This window comes from Taurulus bubalis, assembly GCF_910589615.1.
Source record: "Taurulus bubalis genome assembly, chromosome: 10".
Lineage (NCBI taxonomy): Eukaryota > Metazoa > Chordata > Actinopteri > Perciformes > Cottidae > Taurulus > Taurulus bubalis.
Window position 1 is genome coordinate 11467220 of NC_136598.1, and position 16130 is coordinate 11483349.

The window sequence follows — 16130 nt, forward strand, 5'->3', positions numbered from 1 at the left end:
AGCCTGATGAGGAGTGCTTCACAGTAACAAGGCCGACCGCATTATTTAACTGAGGTCACCACATAAAATGATGATATTACACAACTCTCCTCTCCACAGCCAATTGTCCTCTGTCCCTCTCTCTTTCTCTCTCTCACTCTCCCTCCCCCCACCTCTCATTTGTTGTCCTGTAATAGTTTTTTCCCAGATGCTGCACATTTGCCCACATCTTCCTCCTTTTGTTCATTAACCTCACAGTGAACTGAAACAGCCCCTTGTTATGAACATTTAAAAAGGGACGGTGCCACTAATCAGATCTGACAGCAAGAAAATACCACAGCGTACAGTACACACATACCAGGGTGTGTATTCTACACACACACGCATAGAGCATGCACTTACAGTGTGTTTGAGAATTTCTGCTGGATTTTGATGTGATGAAGTTGTATTAAATAATTACATAAATACTTCAGTGGCCATTTAAAGGGATTAGATGTGCAAAGTAAGAGGGAAGCCTTGATGGAGAAGGCGCTCGAGTTGAGTCATTTGAGCACTACTGTAGTGGGAGAGAGGAAGACGCGGTGAGAGAGAAACATCCAAGGAGAGATAGAGGACAGGATGGGGGTCTCATGCATTTTGGCAATTAAAGTGATTAATGCCCTCCCGCTGAGATGGTGGTGGTGGTGGAAGTTGGGAGAGATTAAGAATAAAAGTCTGAAGGTCTGTAAAGGACTCAAAGAGGATGAGGACACCCAGAAGAGAGAGGAAAAGAGGAGACAGAGAGTCAGATGAGGTCGTTGAGAGAGAAAGAATGGAGAACAGCAAAGAGTGACAGAGCATTTATTCAGGGAGCAAACAAAGGCCTCTGTGGAAACTATCAAATCTTTCTCCTGTGTGTGTTTTTCCACCCCAGAAATCCATGCTGGTATTTGTCCTTGATCCGGATTACAGAGTACGGCTCCTTGTTAAAGGAATAGGCCAACAATGTGTGAAATACGCATCATAGGTCTTAAGGAGTTATGTGATCATATGTTCCAGCTCATGTTTAACAGAGCATAAGCATGGGGGGAATACTTGGAGGTTTTGCAGTGTTGCAGTGTGTTCATAACTTTGAACCAATTCCACTACTTTCATTCTGGTTTCACCATTTTTGCGCCAATGCTCAGCAGTCATACAGACACAAATATAGGTATTTTTCTTCATCATCACCAGCCTCAGTGGACCTGAATGCAATAATGTCACAAACATTTGGAGTCACAGGTAATAATATTGGTCTCAGTATAATATGAAATTGGTCGTATCGCTTACATGCTCGATGTGTAACCTACACAACTGCATGCCACAGAGGAGGAAAGACATTCTGATAGGTGTAGTACAGGAGCAGCGTGAAGCAAAGAGGGAACCTCCCTGCAACAAATTATGACACAAAATAACTCCTGGAATGCAGAATCTTACAGATGGAATTTTTCCCGACATTGCTTTGCAAGGATGCTGCAAATTAACCTATTTTCAATCCTTGAACAATGAAATGCAACTGTAGTCGTATTTCATAATTGCAGGGATTTTTTCGCTTTCTCCCCACACCCTGCAGTGTTTCTTTTTTATTATTACATTTGTATTTATTATTTATTATTATTTGTATTTTTATTATTACTTTTTATGACCCTCCATATAGCAGCATCCATTTGGGACACATCTATGTGACGTCATCCCCCGAAATTTCTGGTCGGACAGGGAGGGCAGAGCGAGAGAGAGTGGAGGCGTTAAGGGTGAGAGAGAGATGAGGAATGAGAACATTACGCATTGGGTCGAACTCTGGCAGAGGAAAATCTTAAGTGAAATGGTTCCCCTTGGGAGAGAGACAGAGAGGGGTTGGGAGGGAAAGGTAGTGGGACTTCTTGCCAGTCTGATTTGTCTCCAAAACCGATAGAAGAGTGAGGTGGGGATATAAGAGAGGGGGCACCCGAGAAAGTGAAGGACACACAGAGGAAAGAGCTGACAGTGAGTCGGAGCTGTTACTGGTTTGGGAGACGGAGGAGGAGGAGGTTGTAGTGAGAGATGGCAGGTTTTTTTTGTTTGTTTTTTTACCGGCGTGGCCCCTTGTGCTGACAGACTTGTTGTCCTGAAGGCCTGAATGATTTATTAAAGTGAGGAGTGGCAGAGAAGAGGGCAGCCAGGCAAGCTCTGATTAACTAGGGAAGCGAGGGAGGACAAGCACTATTCTATTATTCATTACTCCACAGGAGCACAGAGAGGGAGCATGGCTAGTATAGACGTAGTAGGGAAAGACAGAAAGAAACACAAGTGGAGTGGACATTTCTGTCGGCTGGTCCCTGTTTTTTTTTTGTGGTTTGCATTGTTTCCCTATTTTTGCCCTTCATGCAAGGCTTGCTCAATGAAGCTCTTTTTCTGCAGGGCCACGGATCTATCTGCCCGCCTCAGTGTCTGAGCGAGAATAGAGCATGCATGCAAAACATGTAAGCACACGCAACAAAACCACACACACACACACAGGATCTCCCTTCAAGGCACTTAGTTCGCTGTCACATACAATGCTCTCAAATATAACGAGAAAATCAGTCCAGTTCTGGTCTGGACTGTTGCAAAACAGACATGTGGCATGATCGCATACGTCACCCAACGGTTGTCGCAGCCATGTAGAGCCACAGAAAACCCACACACATACACACACATGTTTGTTGTCCCTAAATAATCAAGCACAGCTCCATGCTGAGATCACGTTAGAAGATACTTTCCTGCCGCCGGTCTGACAGAACCAATCTCTTCAGAAGTATAACTGAGAGGGGAGTCTGTTCAATACTTAAAAGGCTAAAAACATACAACATTGATGACTTGTGGGTCCACTGGTTGCCATCTTAAGTCAGAGGCATTGTAAACCTCTGCAACAATATCTGTGTGCGTAGGATACAGCCAGAGTATTTACCTGTATATTTCACTTGAATATTCGCTCACAAAAATAAGAAATTAACTCCTTTTAAATACTCTTCCTCCCTCTTTTTGTCACCATCAGCACAGATTTCAGGTCGTAATAGTTTATTCTACTTGCTGTCAGTCAGGGCAGGTGTAATGGAGCACATTTGACACGGTTGAGCGGTTTATAGATTATCCTTGCGTTCCTCTGGCACGTATCCCATCAGACAGAAAATTGCGAGGTGCGCTCAGAAAAGGTATTTCCATTCCCTCTATCACACTCTTTATTTCTCTTCTTTCAATTTTTCCGTCCTGCTATGTCATTGTCTCATCCCATCTCTCTGTAGAGCGTGCCCAGCTCTGTTCTTCACCTCATGCCTGCACAGCCCATCTGCTCTTAGTGCTCTTATGTTTTTATTTGACAGCAGCGGTTGAAGGCCGGCCTGTCATGTCAAGTGGAGGTTTTCAGACACTGATGGATCAAACAGTCTGGCTCCGATAATGGCCACCATTGCTGAAATCGCAGTGTGTATGTGTGTAGGTGGGGCTGGTGGTGGTGCTGCTGGTGGTGGGGTGGGGGGTAGTGAGGCAGAATTGGAAGCAGTGAGGAGAATGAGAATAAGATGGGAATGAAAATGTGCAACCGCAGACTGGGCAAGTAACCACACTCCTCCGCCGTCCCGAACCAGCTGGCTGCAGATTACGTCAACAACAGTTCATTTTGCGCCACCGTGGTTATAATGGGGTTTCAATGAGGCATCAAATGAGTTCAGCTTGAACAGTATCACTGTTCAGCACAAAACTCTTCACCGCTGCAATTCTTTCTCCAGTGCAGGCAGAGTTGTCAAAAGGGCAACGGGGAGAGAGCAGCCCGAGGAAAATGGGCATTTGTGGTTTGCCAGCCAGAGCGTGTCCGAGACTCGGTGATCGGAAAAAGAGAAACCCCTGCATGCGATGCGAAGCAATCTAATGCAACAACAATTCCAACTCTGATAACTCTCAGAGAGAGGCAATGTTTCATTTTGAGTTTCAACAAGAAACCATAGTTATTGTGGCACAGTATTGTAGTGGCATTAAATTGTTTTTAAAGGCGCTAAATTTGATATTCTGAGCATTAATATAGTAGCAAAATAATACTGTCTACGTGCGATACAGTGGAGTAATGTCTAATTGAGCAGAGAATGAATTTGCTCTCCCTCTGCGTGTGTTGTAATCTGAGCTTCTCCTTGCTTTGTTGTCATACTTTTACTGCATGTAAGCGTGCCGCCGCTCTTCGCTGTTTCACTCCTGACTGACATCCGGTTCCCCCGGAGGTAAACACTATACGCTCTGTCAGCACTTTCGCCGTAGCTTGCACTGTTAACGCTGATAGCACTGTTAGCGGCAAGTCGCCTGCTCAGCCGTTGAGAGAATAGAAATACTCTCAACTTTGTATTTAGCTTGTGTCCCTTTAAACCGAAGCAATGTCTACTCACCACTTCACTCACATTCATTTTGATAGTTTTAAGAGGTCTGAAGGGGAGCATTTATCTTGTTCTTCACAATAAAAGATTAAAGAAAAGTCGAGCATAATTTGGAAAGCAGTAATACATTTTTTTGTCCTTTTTATCATTTTGCGACCCTCATGTTAGGAACCACTGAATTAAATGACAGCGACTCATCTTTTTTTTCATCATCCAGATCAAAGAGATACTTTAGAGAAAATGTGGAAAAAACCATCATGAAAATGAAAGAAATTGATTTCCCTACATTCAAATAATCATATTCAATCTGATGAAATGACTCATTCTCTCTTTGAGTTTGTGTTTTCCTCTTTGAAACCTGCTGAATTAAATCACAGTGGTATGAGTCGGATTGCCTCACCTCCATGGGTGCCCTGTTGAAGAAATATAAAGTTTTATTAATAAAGATTAGACTCAACATGGCATTTTGCAGTGTATGCTGCTCCTTTTCTTTACCATGGCTCTTTAGTCAAGACCAAGAGGAGATCGGTTTTAGCCGAACATTATGTATTTTGCCACAGACCAGTGAACAGTTCGGTCCACTTTAGACCATCTGAATTATTCACCAGGAAATGTGAAACACTGCGTTAGCTCACCACACAAGTGTGTGTGTGTGTGTGTGTGTGTGTGTGTGTGTGTGTGTGTGTGTGTGTGTGTGTGTGTGTGCATGTGTGTGTGTGTGTGTGTGTGTGTGTGTGTCATCATCATTACATGTTTTTTATAATCTACATAAAATTAGAAAAAAAAGACAGCTTCAAACAATGCTGACACTCATCTTCCTCAGGGATTGTGACGAAGCACACACACGTTTTCTTAATACCAGTGGGGTAGAGATAGTCTGCAGATCAAAAGGCTTGAGTCAGACTTAATTAAAAAAAATATTAATCATGTGTGTACTTTTTTTATTTTTTATTATCCTCATGCATAATTGTGCAGCTAATTGATTCATTAAGAATCACAGCAGTTGCCGGGGTGCTCGGTGGTGAGAAAGAAGAGGAGAGGGAGAAAGAAAATGAGAATAAATATCACTTCAAAGAAGAAGAAACAAAGTATCAACAATATTTAATGTAACACACAACATAGAGGACTGATGCTGCACAAGACAGCTTCAATAAATGGTGCTTTACTATATATTAGTTTGTATTCGCTGTAGCGTTGACAGACGTAAATGTGTTGAAGTCATACTTGAATATACAGTGTCATCTGCTGGTCATTAAGGGGCATTTCACATTTCCACACGACTGTGACGGACGATTTCACCAGAAACCCCAAAACCTGTGACTCATGTATTTATTGAATATTTAAACATTTGGCCACCGTGTGTCCCTTGGGAGGGGTTACAGGTTAAGTGCACAGCTGTCCCTATCAACATAAATGAAAACTGATAAAAGAAAACACACAAAACTAATGCATGACCAAACATTCACTGTGAATACGAACACATCCACAAACCAAAAAAGACCACTTTCTCTTCCAGAGACATGAATTCATGCAGGCAGCATGATGGACCTACATTGTCCCTAAGAACTAGAGCCAAACCAGCCAAGTAAAGTCTGCATCTACATTGGTAGAAAAACACTTAAACATCACTCTTAAAAAATAATTTGTAATACAATCACGATTGTGGTTTCTATTAGGATCCCTCGGATAAAACTATTTGCAAAAACAGTAATATGTACATAGAGTAGTATTTAGAAATATCGCGAAAGAATAAACGCTTCTTTGTTGTAGCGGCACACTACTCTGCTCCAGTAATGAGTAGGTTGATTCCGCTCCGATCGGAGCAGCCCTTTTCTAAATTGAGCAATCCCAGGCCGTGTTTGTAGACAGCACACAGATGCATTGGCCTCACAGGACTGAACAACCAACAGCCAGTGTTTGCATTCTGATTACCAACCAGTCATCGAGTCACAAACGTCAGCGAATGACTGGAACACAGCAGGTAATGTAAACCTTTTGTGACCTTTGGATACGCCGCCACAACTGGACAGAAGAGGTTTAGCTCATGACAGAGATGTAAATTTCACTAGAAACAATATATATATATATATATATATATATATATATATATATATATATATATATATATATATATATATATATATATATATATATACTGTATATATCCTGCAGCAGAGCTGCTACAAATGATGTCTTCTAGAAAGATGTATCATTGTCAGTGAGGCGAATAATGAATACTGAGACTTCTCCTTCAACTCTCCTTGACTGACAGATCAGAACCATTTCCCGTGCTCTGCAGCAACACAGGCCTTTTTATAATCACACAAACACACTATTGTCAAACAACTGTGTGAAGCTGTAGAGCTTAGTGTTCGACACAGTCCTCTGCACCACTTTGACCATCAGCAAGAGACCACTTAGCAGAGAGACTTTGGTCGAACCTTTGGGAAAAGCTGCGAAAAAGAACAGAAATTCTGCATCAAGGGGAGGCTGTCAGGAGGCGAGGGCAGAATTGTTCAACCCCTTCATTTAGAAATTGGCATCTTACCCCAAAGTAGTTGTTTGGGACAAAGCCCTCCCTGCCACAGAGCGAGGCCCACCACCAATCCGACTCCTCTGGTTTCTGCAGGATGGTGACCATGTCTCCCTCTTTGAAGCTCAACTCGTCGGCGGCCTGAGCAGGGTAGCTCCACAGAGCGTACAGAACCCCGCTGTTCTCCGCTCCCATGGACTGCTCCACACCTGGCATTAACGCATGTACATGGATGCATGTTTAAAACGTACTGTACCAGAATATCAGCATTTGGCTAAATATTGAATATGAAGGAAATCGTAGCTTTATTTTGAACCCCTGTAATCTGTATTTTATCTGCTTTACTACTTAATTTTCTTACAGAAAAAGTACAATAAAGGTAGTAGTGTCATGTGTTTTACACAGAATTTCTAAAAGCTTTTCCGGCCTACCAAAAGTGCAGATTTGGTATGGAATGGCCATTTATTAGGATACCAATAAATTAGCCCCAAAATTCGATATGATTTATAGCTTTCCATCACAGTGTGTGTGTGTGTGTGTGTGTGTGTGTGTGTGTGTGTGTGTGTGTGTGTGTGTGTGTGTAGGTTCAATTGCCTCACCCTTCAGGAAGCTCTCACACTCCTCGAACCCTACAGCGTAAGGATCGCACTTCTGGGACGCGGTGGCGCCGTCGCTCTCCGTCATGGCCATGACAGCGGCTCCGTTCCTCACCAGAAACTCACACAGGGGACGGTCGTTACAAGAAGCGGAGCAGTGCAGCGGCGTCCTGGGGGCCGAAGAACGGACGGTTAACGCATGTGGGAGAACAAGATGTGTTCTGAAAATGTCCCATTACTGTGAGACACGTTATGCACTCGACAGTGCTGTTAGCAAAACCCTCAAAACTTTCACAGAACCTTCGTCGGAGAGAGGCAGTGGTGAAGAAGTATATCACACTGTCATAATATTACAAGTTAAAGTCCTGCATTCAGACCCTTACTTTAAAAAAGTAAAAGTATGTAAAATGTACTTAACATATACAATGTTCCCTGTTAGGGTTTTACAATTATATATGATGTTTAGATTAATATCACGGTGCATTAATGTGTATGTAGCATTTTACTGCTGTGGATGTTTTTTTTAAATTTCCTATACATACTGTTGGCTATAGTTTAATGCATCATATTCCATAAGATCCTATGTGTGTAGCCTCGCTGTCCTGTGACAACCCCGTATCTCTCCGCTTTGTAACGATGCATTTTACAGCTGTTTCAAGAGGCTTTTAGAAGAGTTTATTGACCTCAAGAAGTAGGAGGGTTTTCTTCAACATCTAAAGGATCAACATCCTTCAGTTCAACACAAACATTCAACATCAACACCACATCTGGAGATACAAGGTTTTCACTGGACAGGAAGGGGAAGCAAATTTGTCATCTGAATAGTAACTGAAGCATAAGTGGATTAAAAAGTATACTTTATTCAATATTATAATATTATAATAGAAGCATGAAGTTGCACAAAATTAAAAGAACCTTGAATTTGAAGTAGAGTACTGAAGTAAATGTACTTAGTTACATTCTACCACTGGAGAGAAGATATGGGTGGCAAAAAGTAAGCAGATATTTACCAGCCGTGGCTGTCTGGTGCGCTGACATTGGCTCCAATGCGAACCAGGAAATCCACCACGTTGTAGTGGCCCCCGCATATGGCGTTGTGAAGGGCAGTGATGCCCTCATCATTGGGTTGGCTGGGGTCGTTCATCTGCGGAGGACATTTTACACTGCTGGAAGTACGTTCCAAAAATGTCTGTTCTCGGATAGAAGTGTTTCATATTAAGAAAGTGGTAAAGATGCCAAATGAATATGTTTCTCTGTTTTTTTTTTACTTTATCCTCCTTCCAAAACTACCATCAGGATCAGCTTGAGACAGCTCTCCACCCCCCAACGGCTAAAGTGTAGGTGGAGGCTGTTGTGCAGTCCGAGCAACTTCCAGACAAACGTATTCCTGTATGAAGCAGCAGCAGCAGGGATGTGTTGAATGCCGGCTCAGCAGTTAAATATCACATAGAGCAGATTTTGGCGCTACACTTTACCGTCTTAGAGTTTTTACCCTCTAGATTTTTTTATTTTATGGAAGCTGCCAAGCTAAAAATAAGTAATCTTCCAAAAAATTAATTGTTTTTGCAAGAATAGTGGGAACTATGGGAAACATTTTAACCAACTGCATTTTTGCCTTTATTTTAATGAATTGATTCAACCTTTTCTTTTAAATCTTCATTCTCAATAGATTATGTTTTTTTTCATAAATAGTTGATAGTTTTTACATTTGGCAAATTCCTTCGAATTAATATTCCCCTTGTCTACAGTTTTTATGATTTTTCTTCCTTTATTAAATCAAAGCTTATTGTTTATTCAAATATGAATATTATTTTGAAGTAATTATTGGTTTAATGGGTTTCAATAGGTTTAGTATCTCAGGCACGTGATTACTATTGCTGTAAGTAGCAGCAGCTGCAGAGTAGTAGTCGTTGGGCTGCAGTAAAGCAGTAACAGTATACAATAAGGTATATTAGTACACACACACACCTCCTGCACGGCCTTCTGCACTATTTCCAGTTCACCGACCAGCGCTCCGTCCAGCAGCAGGACGAGCGGGCTGAGTCGAGCTCGCCTCCCAGAACTCTTCCCCTTGGACCGCCGCAGGATGGAGTGGTAAATCTGAAGGGACAAACAGGATGCCAGCTTGTATAAAGTGAAACACTTCACTGTAGAGAATGTGCCTTTACAGTGGGTTGAATGCATAATAACGGCTTTTTTTTGTTGACAATTTGACAATTTCTGCTTTTCTATCACATCATCAGTTGGTCGAAACTAATTTCTTACTCTGAAATCAGGATGCATTGTGGGTACAGGTAGAGGAGCCGGAGGCGGAGCAGCTTCCTCTCCGTCTGAAGAGCTGCTGGTCTCGCTACATTTCTCTCCTCTCTGGTGGTGGGCCTTCCTGCGAAAGAGCTTGTCAATGAGATTCTTGTACTGGTTGGGCTGGTAGTGGGATGCCCTCTTCAGAGGCTGTGACTGGTCCACGGAGCCCCGTCTCTTCAGGGCCCGTGGGATTTCTGCCCTCATGCGGAGCAGCTCCTCCAGCCCAGGAATCTCTTGTCCCTGGGCCTCGGGGGCCACCACAGGCTGTAGCCTGGTGGGGCTGAGGGGCCGGGGAGCTCGGGGTGTGCCCTCTGTTATGCCCTCTGGCATGCGGGGATTCTCCGAGATCACGGGCATGGGATGAACAAAGTCCATCCGCTCCAACTCTGCATCGATATCCCCCGAGTTCAGCGCTGCAAAGACGGACACCAAACCACAGTTGTCAAGCAAAGTCAGTCGAACAAAGATCGTGTGAACACGGAGAGCGTGAGAGTGTGTGCAGATGTTCAATGTGTTATACCGTCACTGTATACGGCGGGCTGTCTCAGCTCAGCTGGTTGTTGCAGTGGCTGGGGCACATATTGGTGGAAAAACTCCCTCGGGAAGGGTACAGGCGGCAGGTACTGTGGCATGTCGCCTTCCCCTCCCAGGACTCTGGGGTGGGGATTTAACCTTGCTCCCCAGTGGGGATTTTGGAGACGCATGATGACGGAGAGGGGGATGGGTTTGCGCTGGCGGGATTGAGTAGAAGTCGGGGGGATGGAGATGCGGGAGATGATGGGCTGAGGGTGGTAAGGGGAGTGGACTGGGGACAAACCCTCTGGAGGAACGGCTATGCGTATGTTACGGGGCAGAGATGCGTGGGAGTAAATGAGAGAGCGAGGATCCTGGAAGAGAAAGAAAAGAGTGATACATTCTCATCTAATCCCAATGCACTGAATCAGATGACCGTATCATGTGAAGTATCTGTCAGGAGAATTATCACATAACTCTGCATCTTTAAGGAGTTGTCAAGCCTGTTGTTTTAAATTCCAGACAACTTAACAAGCCAGTATCTGTCTCCTAGACGCAACAATGGACTAGAATAGAATAGAATACTTTAATGTCATTGCCAAAAACAACGAAAAACAGTTTAGCAGCTCTTACAGTAAAGACAAACATTAAAAACAACCATAGAAACATTCACAACACAAGTAGACAGATAAATAAATGGATCATCATAAAGTGCACGGGCTAGTGTCCTCAGCTTTTGGGGGTGGGGGGTTCTATACATTTGACAGCCTATGGGTAAAAGCTGTTTTGTAGTCTGTTTGTGCGTGTTTTAATTGTCCTGTATCTCCTTCCAGATGGAAGGGGAGCAAACAGTGCATGTCCAGGGTGGGTGGGGTCTTTGGAGATACAGCTGGCTTTTTTACAGAGCCGGACAGCGTATAGGTCTAGTGCATCTTTAAAAAAAGGAAATGCTATGATTTGAGTTTTTGATTTAACAAAGCATGTGAAATTCCCATCCCCGCCCCCTACATCCTGTCATTCGCAGTAACTCCCGTTTCATGGATATCTGTGTCTTTGCAAGAGCTTGAGGCAGTGACTTAAGAAAGTAAAGAAAAACACTCACAGTACCTATTTGAAAGCCTCTCTGTTAACACCACCCACCTTTTTGGGGCTTGGGGCCAGAGGAGGGCCATCGAGGTTGGATTCTCTCCAGCTGCTACTTGGCACAGATGGCCGCACCCACTCTATCTCTGGAACAGGAAAGTGTTGAGTTAGAAAACAGAGGCCGCGTACAGTACAGGCTAAGGCGCCAGTGCTGCTCTGGTCTTGTGCTCAAATGTTTTGCCCTGGACTAGCTCCAGACCTTCACACAACAAAACAAAAGTTAAAGAAAGTAGGGCATTGGCCAAAATATAGTTCGATATAGGTCACTGGATATCTCGATAACGATATATATCACAATATAGCATGTTATCTGGTGGTTCAATAAATAAATAAATAGTCTATATGAAATTCACCACATGATAAAGCCTATTTTTATTCACTCAATTTATTTAGAATAAACAATTGGGTCTCACGACACCTCCTTAAATTACTTCATCATAATGAAGAGAAATTATCATATTAAATGAATTGCAGCGCCCTCAGAGAAAGTAGCAGGAATCAACCAACTGTCATAGGTGTGGTGCGGTTTCCTCTCGTAAGACGCGTCCAGATCTGTCTCATTCCACATGCTTAAGCTCTTTTGCTGCTGCACACCCTCATCTAGAAGAGAGAGAGAGAGAGATTACAATAAAAAAGAGAGCAAAATAGAAAAACTGGTAAGACTACTGTACATCTATGAGGCACATTGGAAGCATTTATTTTGTTCTGTCAGCTTCCGCAGCTTCACACCCACCTCTACTGACTGTTTGGGGTTCATTATCATACCAATGGACTTATTTATCAAGTGCTTCTGTGGAAATGCTGACCCTAAATGCTCATAGCAAATCTATAAAACCTGACCCATCACCAGTTTAGAAAAGATCAGCAGCACTGAGGGAGAGTTCAGAATGGTGGTTCATCAGGTTGACTGAGTAGTGCCAACCTCATCTGTAAGTTAAAACATCCACCCCAAGACCAGAGTGCTCTTGTTTCCAAAAGTATCTCTCTTTCAACACTGTGCATGTGATGTTACCTCAAAATGACAACAATGGGAATATAGTTGATCTAATCCCATTATATTGCCATATCTCTGTTGGATTTTAGTTGCACCAGAACCTCCATCTGACTACAGCCACTCACCAGGTTTCCTGAAGGCGGCAAAATTTCGAGGCAACGTGTTGGACATGGGCGGATTAAGCGTCAAAGGAGAGCGGCCTCTGTCCAGGCGAGGCGACTTGCGGCCCATCTGGCTGCTGTCGTAAGGACTCAGCATGTTGGAGGAGGAGTGGAGCGAGGCAGACCAAGACGGCTGGTCAGAAGAAGCAACTGTGGGGCTCAGAGACGGGCTTCTATCAGCGTAACTGATGGAGCCCCGCGGGCTCCGGTCGTACCGTGAGGGGGAATTGCGCCTCGGGGTGTGAGGCGAATGTTTGGGGCTCGACTGGCCGAACGAGTAGCTGTCAATCTCAGGTAGCGCAGGTGTGTTTTTGTTGCTGAAGAAGACGGAGTCCACGGGGTGGAATGTTGTTGAGCTCGGGGAGAAAGTATTTGTGCTGCCATTGCTGTTGCGCCTTGTATCCCTCGCAGTGACGGAGCTGGTGGACGGAGGCTTCTCTCTGAAGGTGGCAGAGCTTGTCTGAAGGGAAAATGTAATTGTTATAAATAAATATGATAAGGAATGACTACTTGGCATGGTAGCAACATCTGCACATGGTTTCATTTTATTGTAAAGACTTTAAAAAAAACTATTTTTATGCTTTCGACAGTCCGCCAGTGGCTAAAACTTATGGAATATGTTGTTTTTTAATACCAACAACATCACTAATGTTTTATTTTCAGTCATATAACAAGGTCTTTAACTTTTACTGGCTAGTGCAGTTGTAGATACCCATTTAGCTTAGAATACGGGTAAACCTCAGGAGCGCATTTCTCACACAGGATGTATGCAGAATGGCATGCTTTGACTAGCTAGGAGAGGGAGGGAGACTTCAACTCACTGAAGAGGAAACCAGGCCTGCAGGTGTGCAGGTATGTGCGTACCTGAGACTTTGTGTTGTTGTTATCGGTCGAGGCCTCCTTCAGGAGGGAGTTGAACTCTTTGGACAACTCATCTGCTGTGGCCAGCGACGCGTTCAGGTCGTCATTTATTGTCTGAACTAGACACAAACCACACAAGCACCACAGACAATTAGCATGCACAGGGTTACACTGAACCAGACAAAGACAAGTGAAGGGTTTGTGGAAACTCACACAGCATGCTGCTGCCAAAGCTCGACTGAGAACTCATGTCTGGCAGGTAGCAGCGTTCGGCTCCTGAAAAAAAGGAAACACACCACACCTGTGAGCAGGAAAAGCGTCACAGCACCTTCAACTGACGTTTTCACGATCTCGTGAGATTGATTCTCATTTTTTGGGACTCGGCGCCCCCCCACCTCCCACCTTCAACGACAAAAATGCAGCAGATTCGCACAAACAGTCTGCCCTCTAGGTTCCCAATCATGTCGTCTGGCTGAGCCACGGCCTCTTTGATTCAGTAAAGTTAGACCTGTCGAGGCTTAGAAATGTTAACACAAAGGAGTGTTTAACCCTACCCTTTCTCTCCTGCTGCAGGCTCCCAGCTGTCTCACCCCCTCAGGCGCTCTGACCCAGAAGAAGAAAAAAAACATTCTGTGAACGCACAACCTGAACACCCTTCATGTCTAAACAAGTTGGTTTGGAAACTGGAAATCAAATAATTGCATGCACGCTCGTAAACCAGCGAGTCACACAAACCCTCTCTCAGGAAAACTAGTCACAGTCTCTGTCCTGCTTTGCTGACTCAACCCCGTTATATATGTTATGCCAGGTTTCAGCTTTACATAACATATGACTGGTCTGTTTGAAAGCCAGCTTCAGACAGACAGACAGACAGGTGTAGTGCATTGATAGTCAAGTGGATGACATATTATACAAATAACCCAGACAACTATCTGCCAACAGGTCAATTTTTCCAGACTGGAAAGAAAAAGCTGTTCAAACCATGTGTTAATGACAAATAATCACTGCATGCCTAATAATCACTTAAAATATATGCACAGGAAATAATTCTACATTATTTAACATTTCTGCATTGATTATATCTAATTATCTTGAGGGTTACTTAATTGATAAGAATTTAGGATAGGAATATATAAGCATTATGCTTCTGCCGATACCTTTTCAGTCATATTGTAGATTGTATCTAGGCTTTACTCATTGTATTGTATGCGATGACTGAATACACTACTACTACTACTACTACTACTACTACTACTACTACTACTACTACTACTAATGTTCTGCTCAATGATATACTATGTGTGACAACAAAGCTGTCAAATTTTGAGAAAAAGTTGTCAGCTTCTATTTGTCTTGCAGTAACAATTACATTTTTGTAAAAGTACAATTAAAAGAAAGTATATAGACTTTTAAATAAAGTACAGTACATTGATGAATTTTCCAGTGTAGCTGTTACTAAAGGGATATATTTACAATTTGTTTTAAAGAATGCTAACTACTCCGTGGCATCTTCTTCTTGAACTTAAAACATTTATTTTAAACAAACGTTTTCTTTTTAGGTACTGTAAAGCCTTAAATTGCAGAGAATACTTTTAAGAGGAGCAGTAATTCCTGAAGGCCTCTATATAAAACAGCCATGTTAGTCTAATATGTTAGACAGTAAATAATATGTAGGATAGTAAAATATCTCAAAATTGAAGTGAAATTGGATGGTTATAAAAGTGTGTTGAGCCTTCCTTAGACACCTGTCCCCCAATCCACTGTCACTGATGACTCAAGTGCTCGGCCTGCTGTGTAATCACTTAACATTTCTGTGAGCTATTTCAGTACGTTTTCTAATTCAAAAACAACAAAACAAATCAATGAGTTGAGTGTAATGTTTTACAGACATTACGAGTAATGGATTGTTTTCTTGTTCTTTCTTCTTTTTTTATCTTGGCATAAAGAGAGAGGACGGACGTTTATCTTAGTTGCCTGATACAAAAGGTGCACGTAAAACCCGATCACCCTCAGGATGAGGTCCCAAAACCAGTTGAACACGAGCCAGGCCCCCGAGGAAAGCACGTGTTATGTGAGGTCGTCAAATTGAAGCGTACAGCACAGCCAGATAATAGCTGTTCTTCACAATGTGTGCTGTACTGTAGTCAGGCCTGAGCACAAAGGCTCGCATTCCTCAGTACTCCTCCCAGTGAGGCATTCACCTCACACACACAAACACGGTCTGGGACGCTTATCACTGTCAAGGGCAGCTCACACACAAAGAGATTACACTCTCATTGACTCACAAAGGTCAGGTCGATCACTCACTGAGCTCCCCCCTTCCTGCCCAGAATGCATTGGCCCCGCCTCGGGGTGTCTACCAGTAATGATGAGTCGTGGTGTTTTCTAAGAAATGTTGACATCAATGTAATAACACACATTTGGTAATACCAAACTAAACTAGTGCATAGTAATATTGCGAAAGTAATCCAGTGCCTCTTAAATCATCTGATATACACGGTTACGGTTACTGACTCTCTGCCACACTATCGTACTGTGAGTGCAACAACAACAACAAAAAGACACAACTCACAATAAACCAAGTTGAAGATTGATTTGACTGTCAGCTTTATTATTTGATTTTTTTCAAATTTTCGATATAGCAACACTATT

General features: G+C 43.0%; 1 protein-coding gene across 1 annotated transcript; it reads right to left on the reverse strand.

Annotated features, from left to right (window-relative positions):
* Positions 1–6602: 6602 nt before the first annotated feature.
* Positions 6603–13744, reverse strand: ppp1r13l (protein phosphatase 1, regulatory subunit 13 like). Its single transcript, XM_079224504.1, has 12 exons — positions 13692–13744; positions 13482–13597; positions 12582–13077; positions 11970–12062; positions 11460–11548; positions 10327–10693; positions 9768–10219; positions 9471–9602; positions 8513–8646; positions 7506–7672; positions 6922–7115; positions 6603–6826 (listed from the first exon to the last, which is right to left on the reverse strand). The coding sequence occupies exons 1-12, from the start codon at positions 13726–13728 to the stop codon at positions 6791–6793; spliced, it is 2313 nt and encodes a 770-aa protein (XP_079080630.1). The 5' UTR covers positions 13729–13744; the 3' UTR covers positions 6603–6790.
* Between the last annotated feature and the right edge of the window lie 2386 nt (positions 13745–16130).

Bases quoted from the DNA above. Each gene is read 5' to 3' on its own strand.
- ppp1r13l (XM_079224504.1), bottom strand. From the start codon at position 13,728: ATGAGTTCTCAGTCGAGCTTTGGCAGCAGCATGCTGT. The intron at 13,078-13,481 runs GTACGCACATAC...TTTTCCCTTCAG, and splicing joins ACAACAACACAAAGTCTCAG to ACAAGCTCTGCCACCTTCAG. The intron at 11,549-11,969 runs GTTGGTTGATTC...TTCCTGTTCCAG, and splicing joins ACCGCACCACACCTATGACA to AGATAGAGTGGGTGCGGCCA.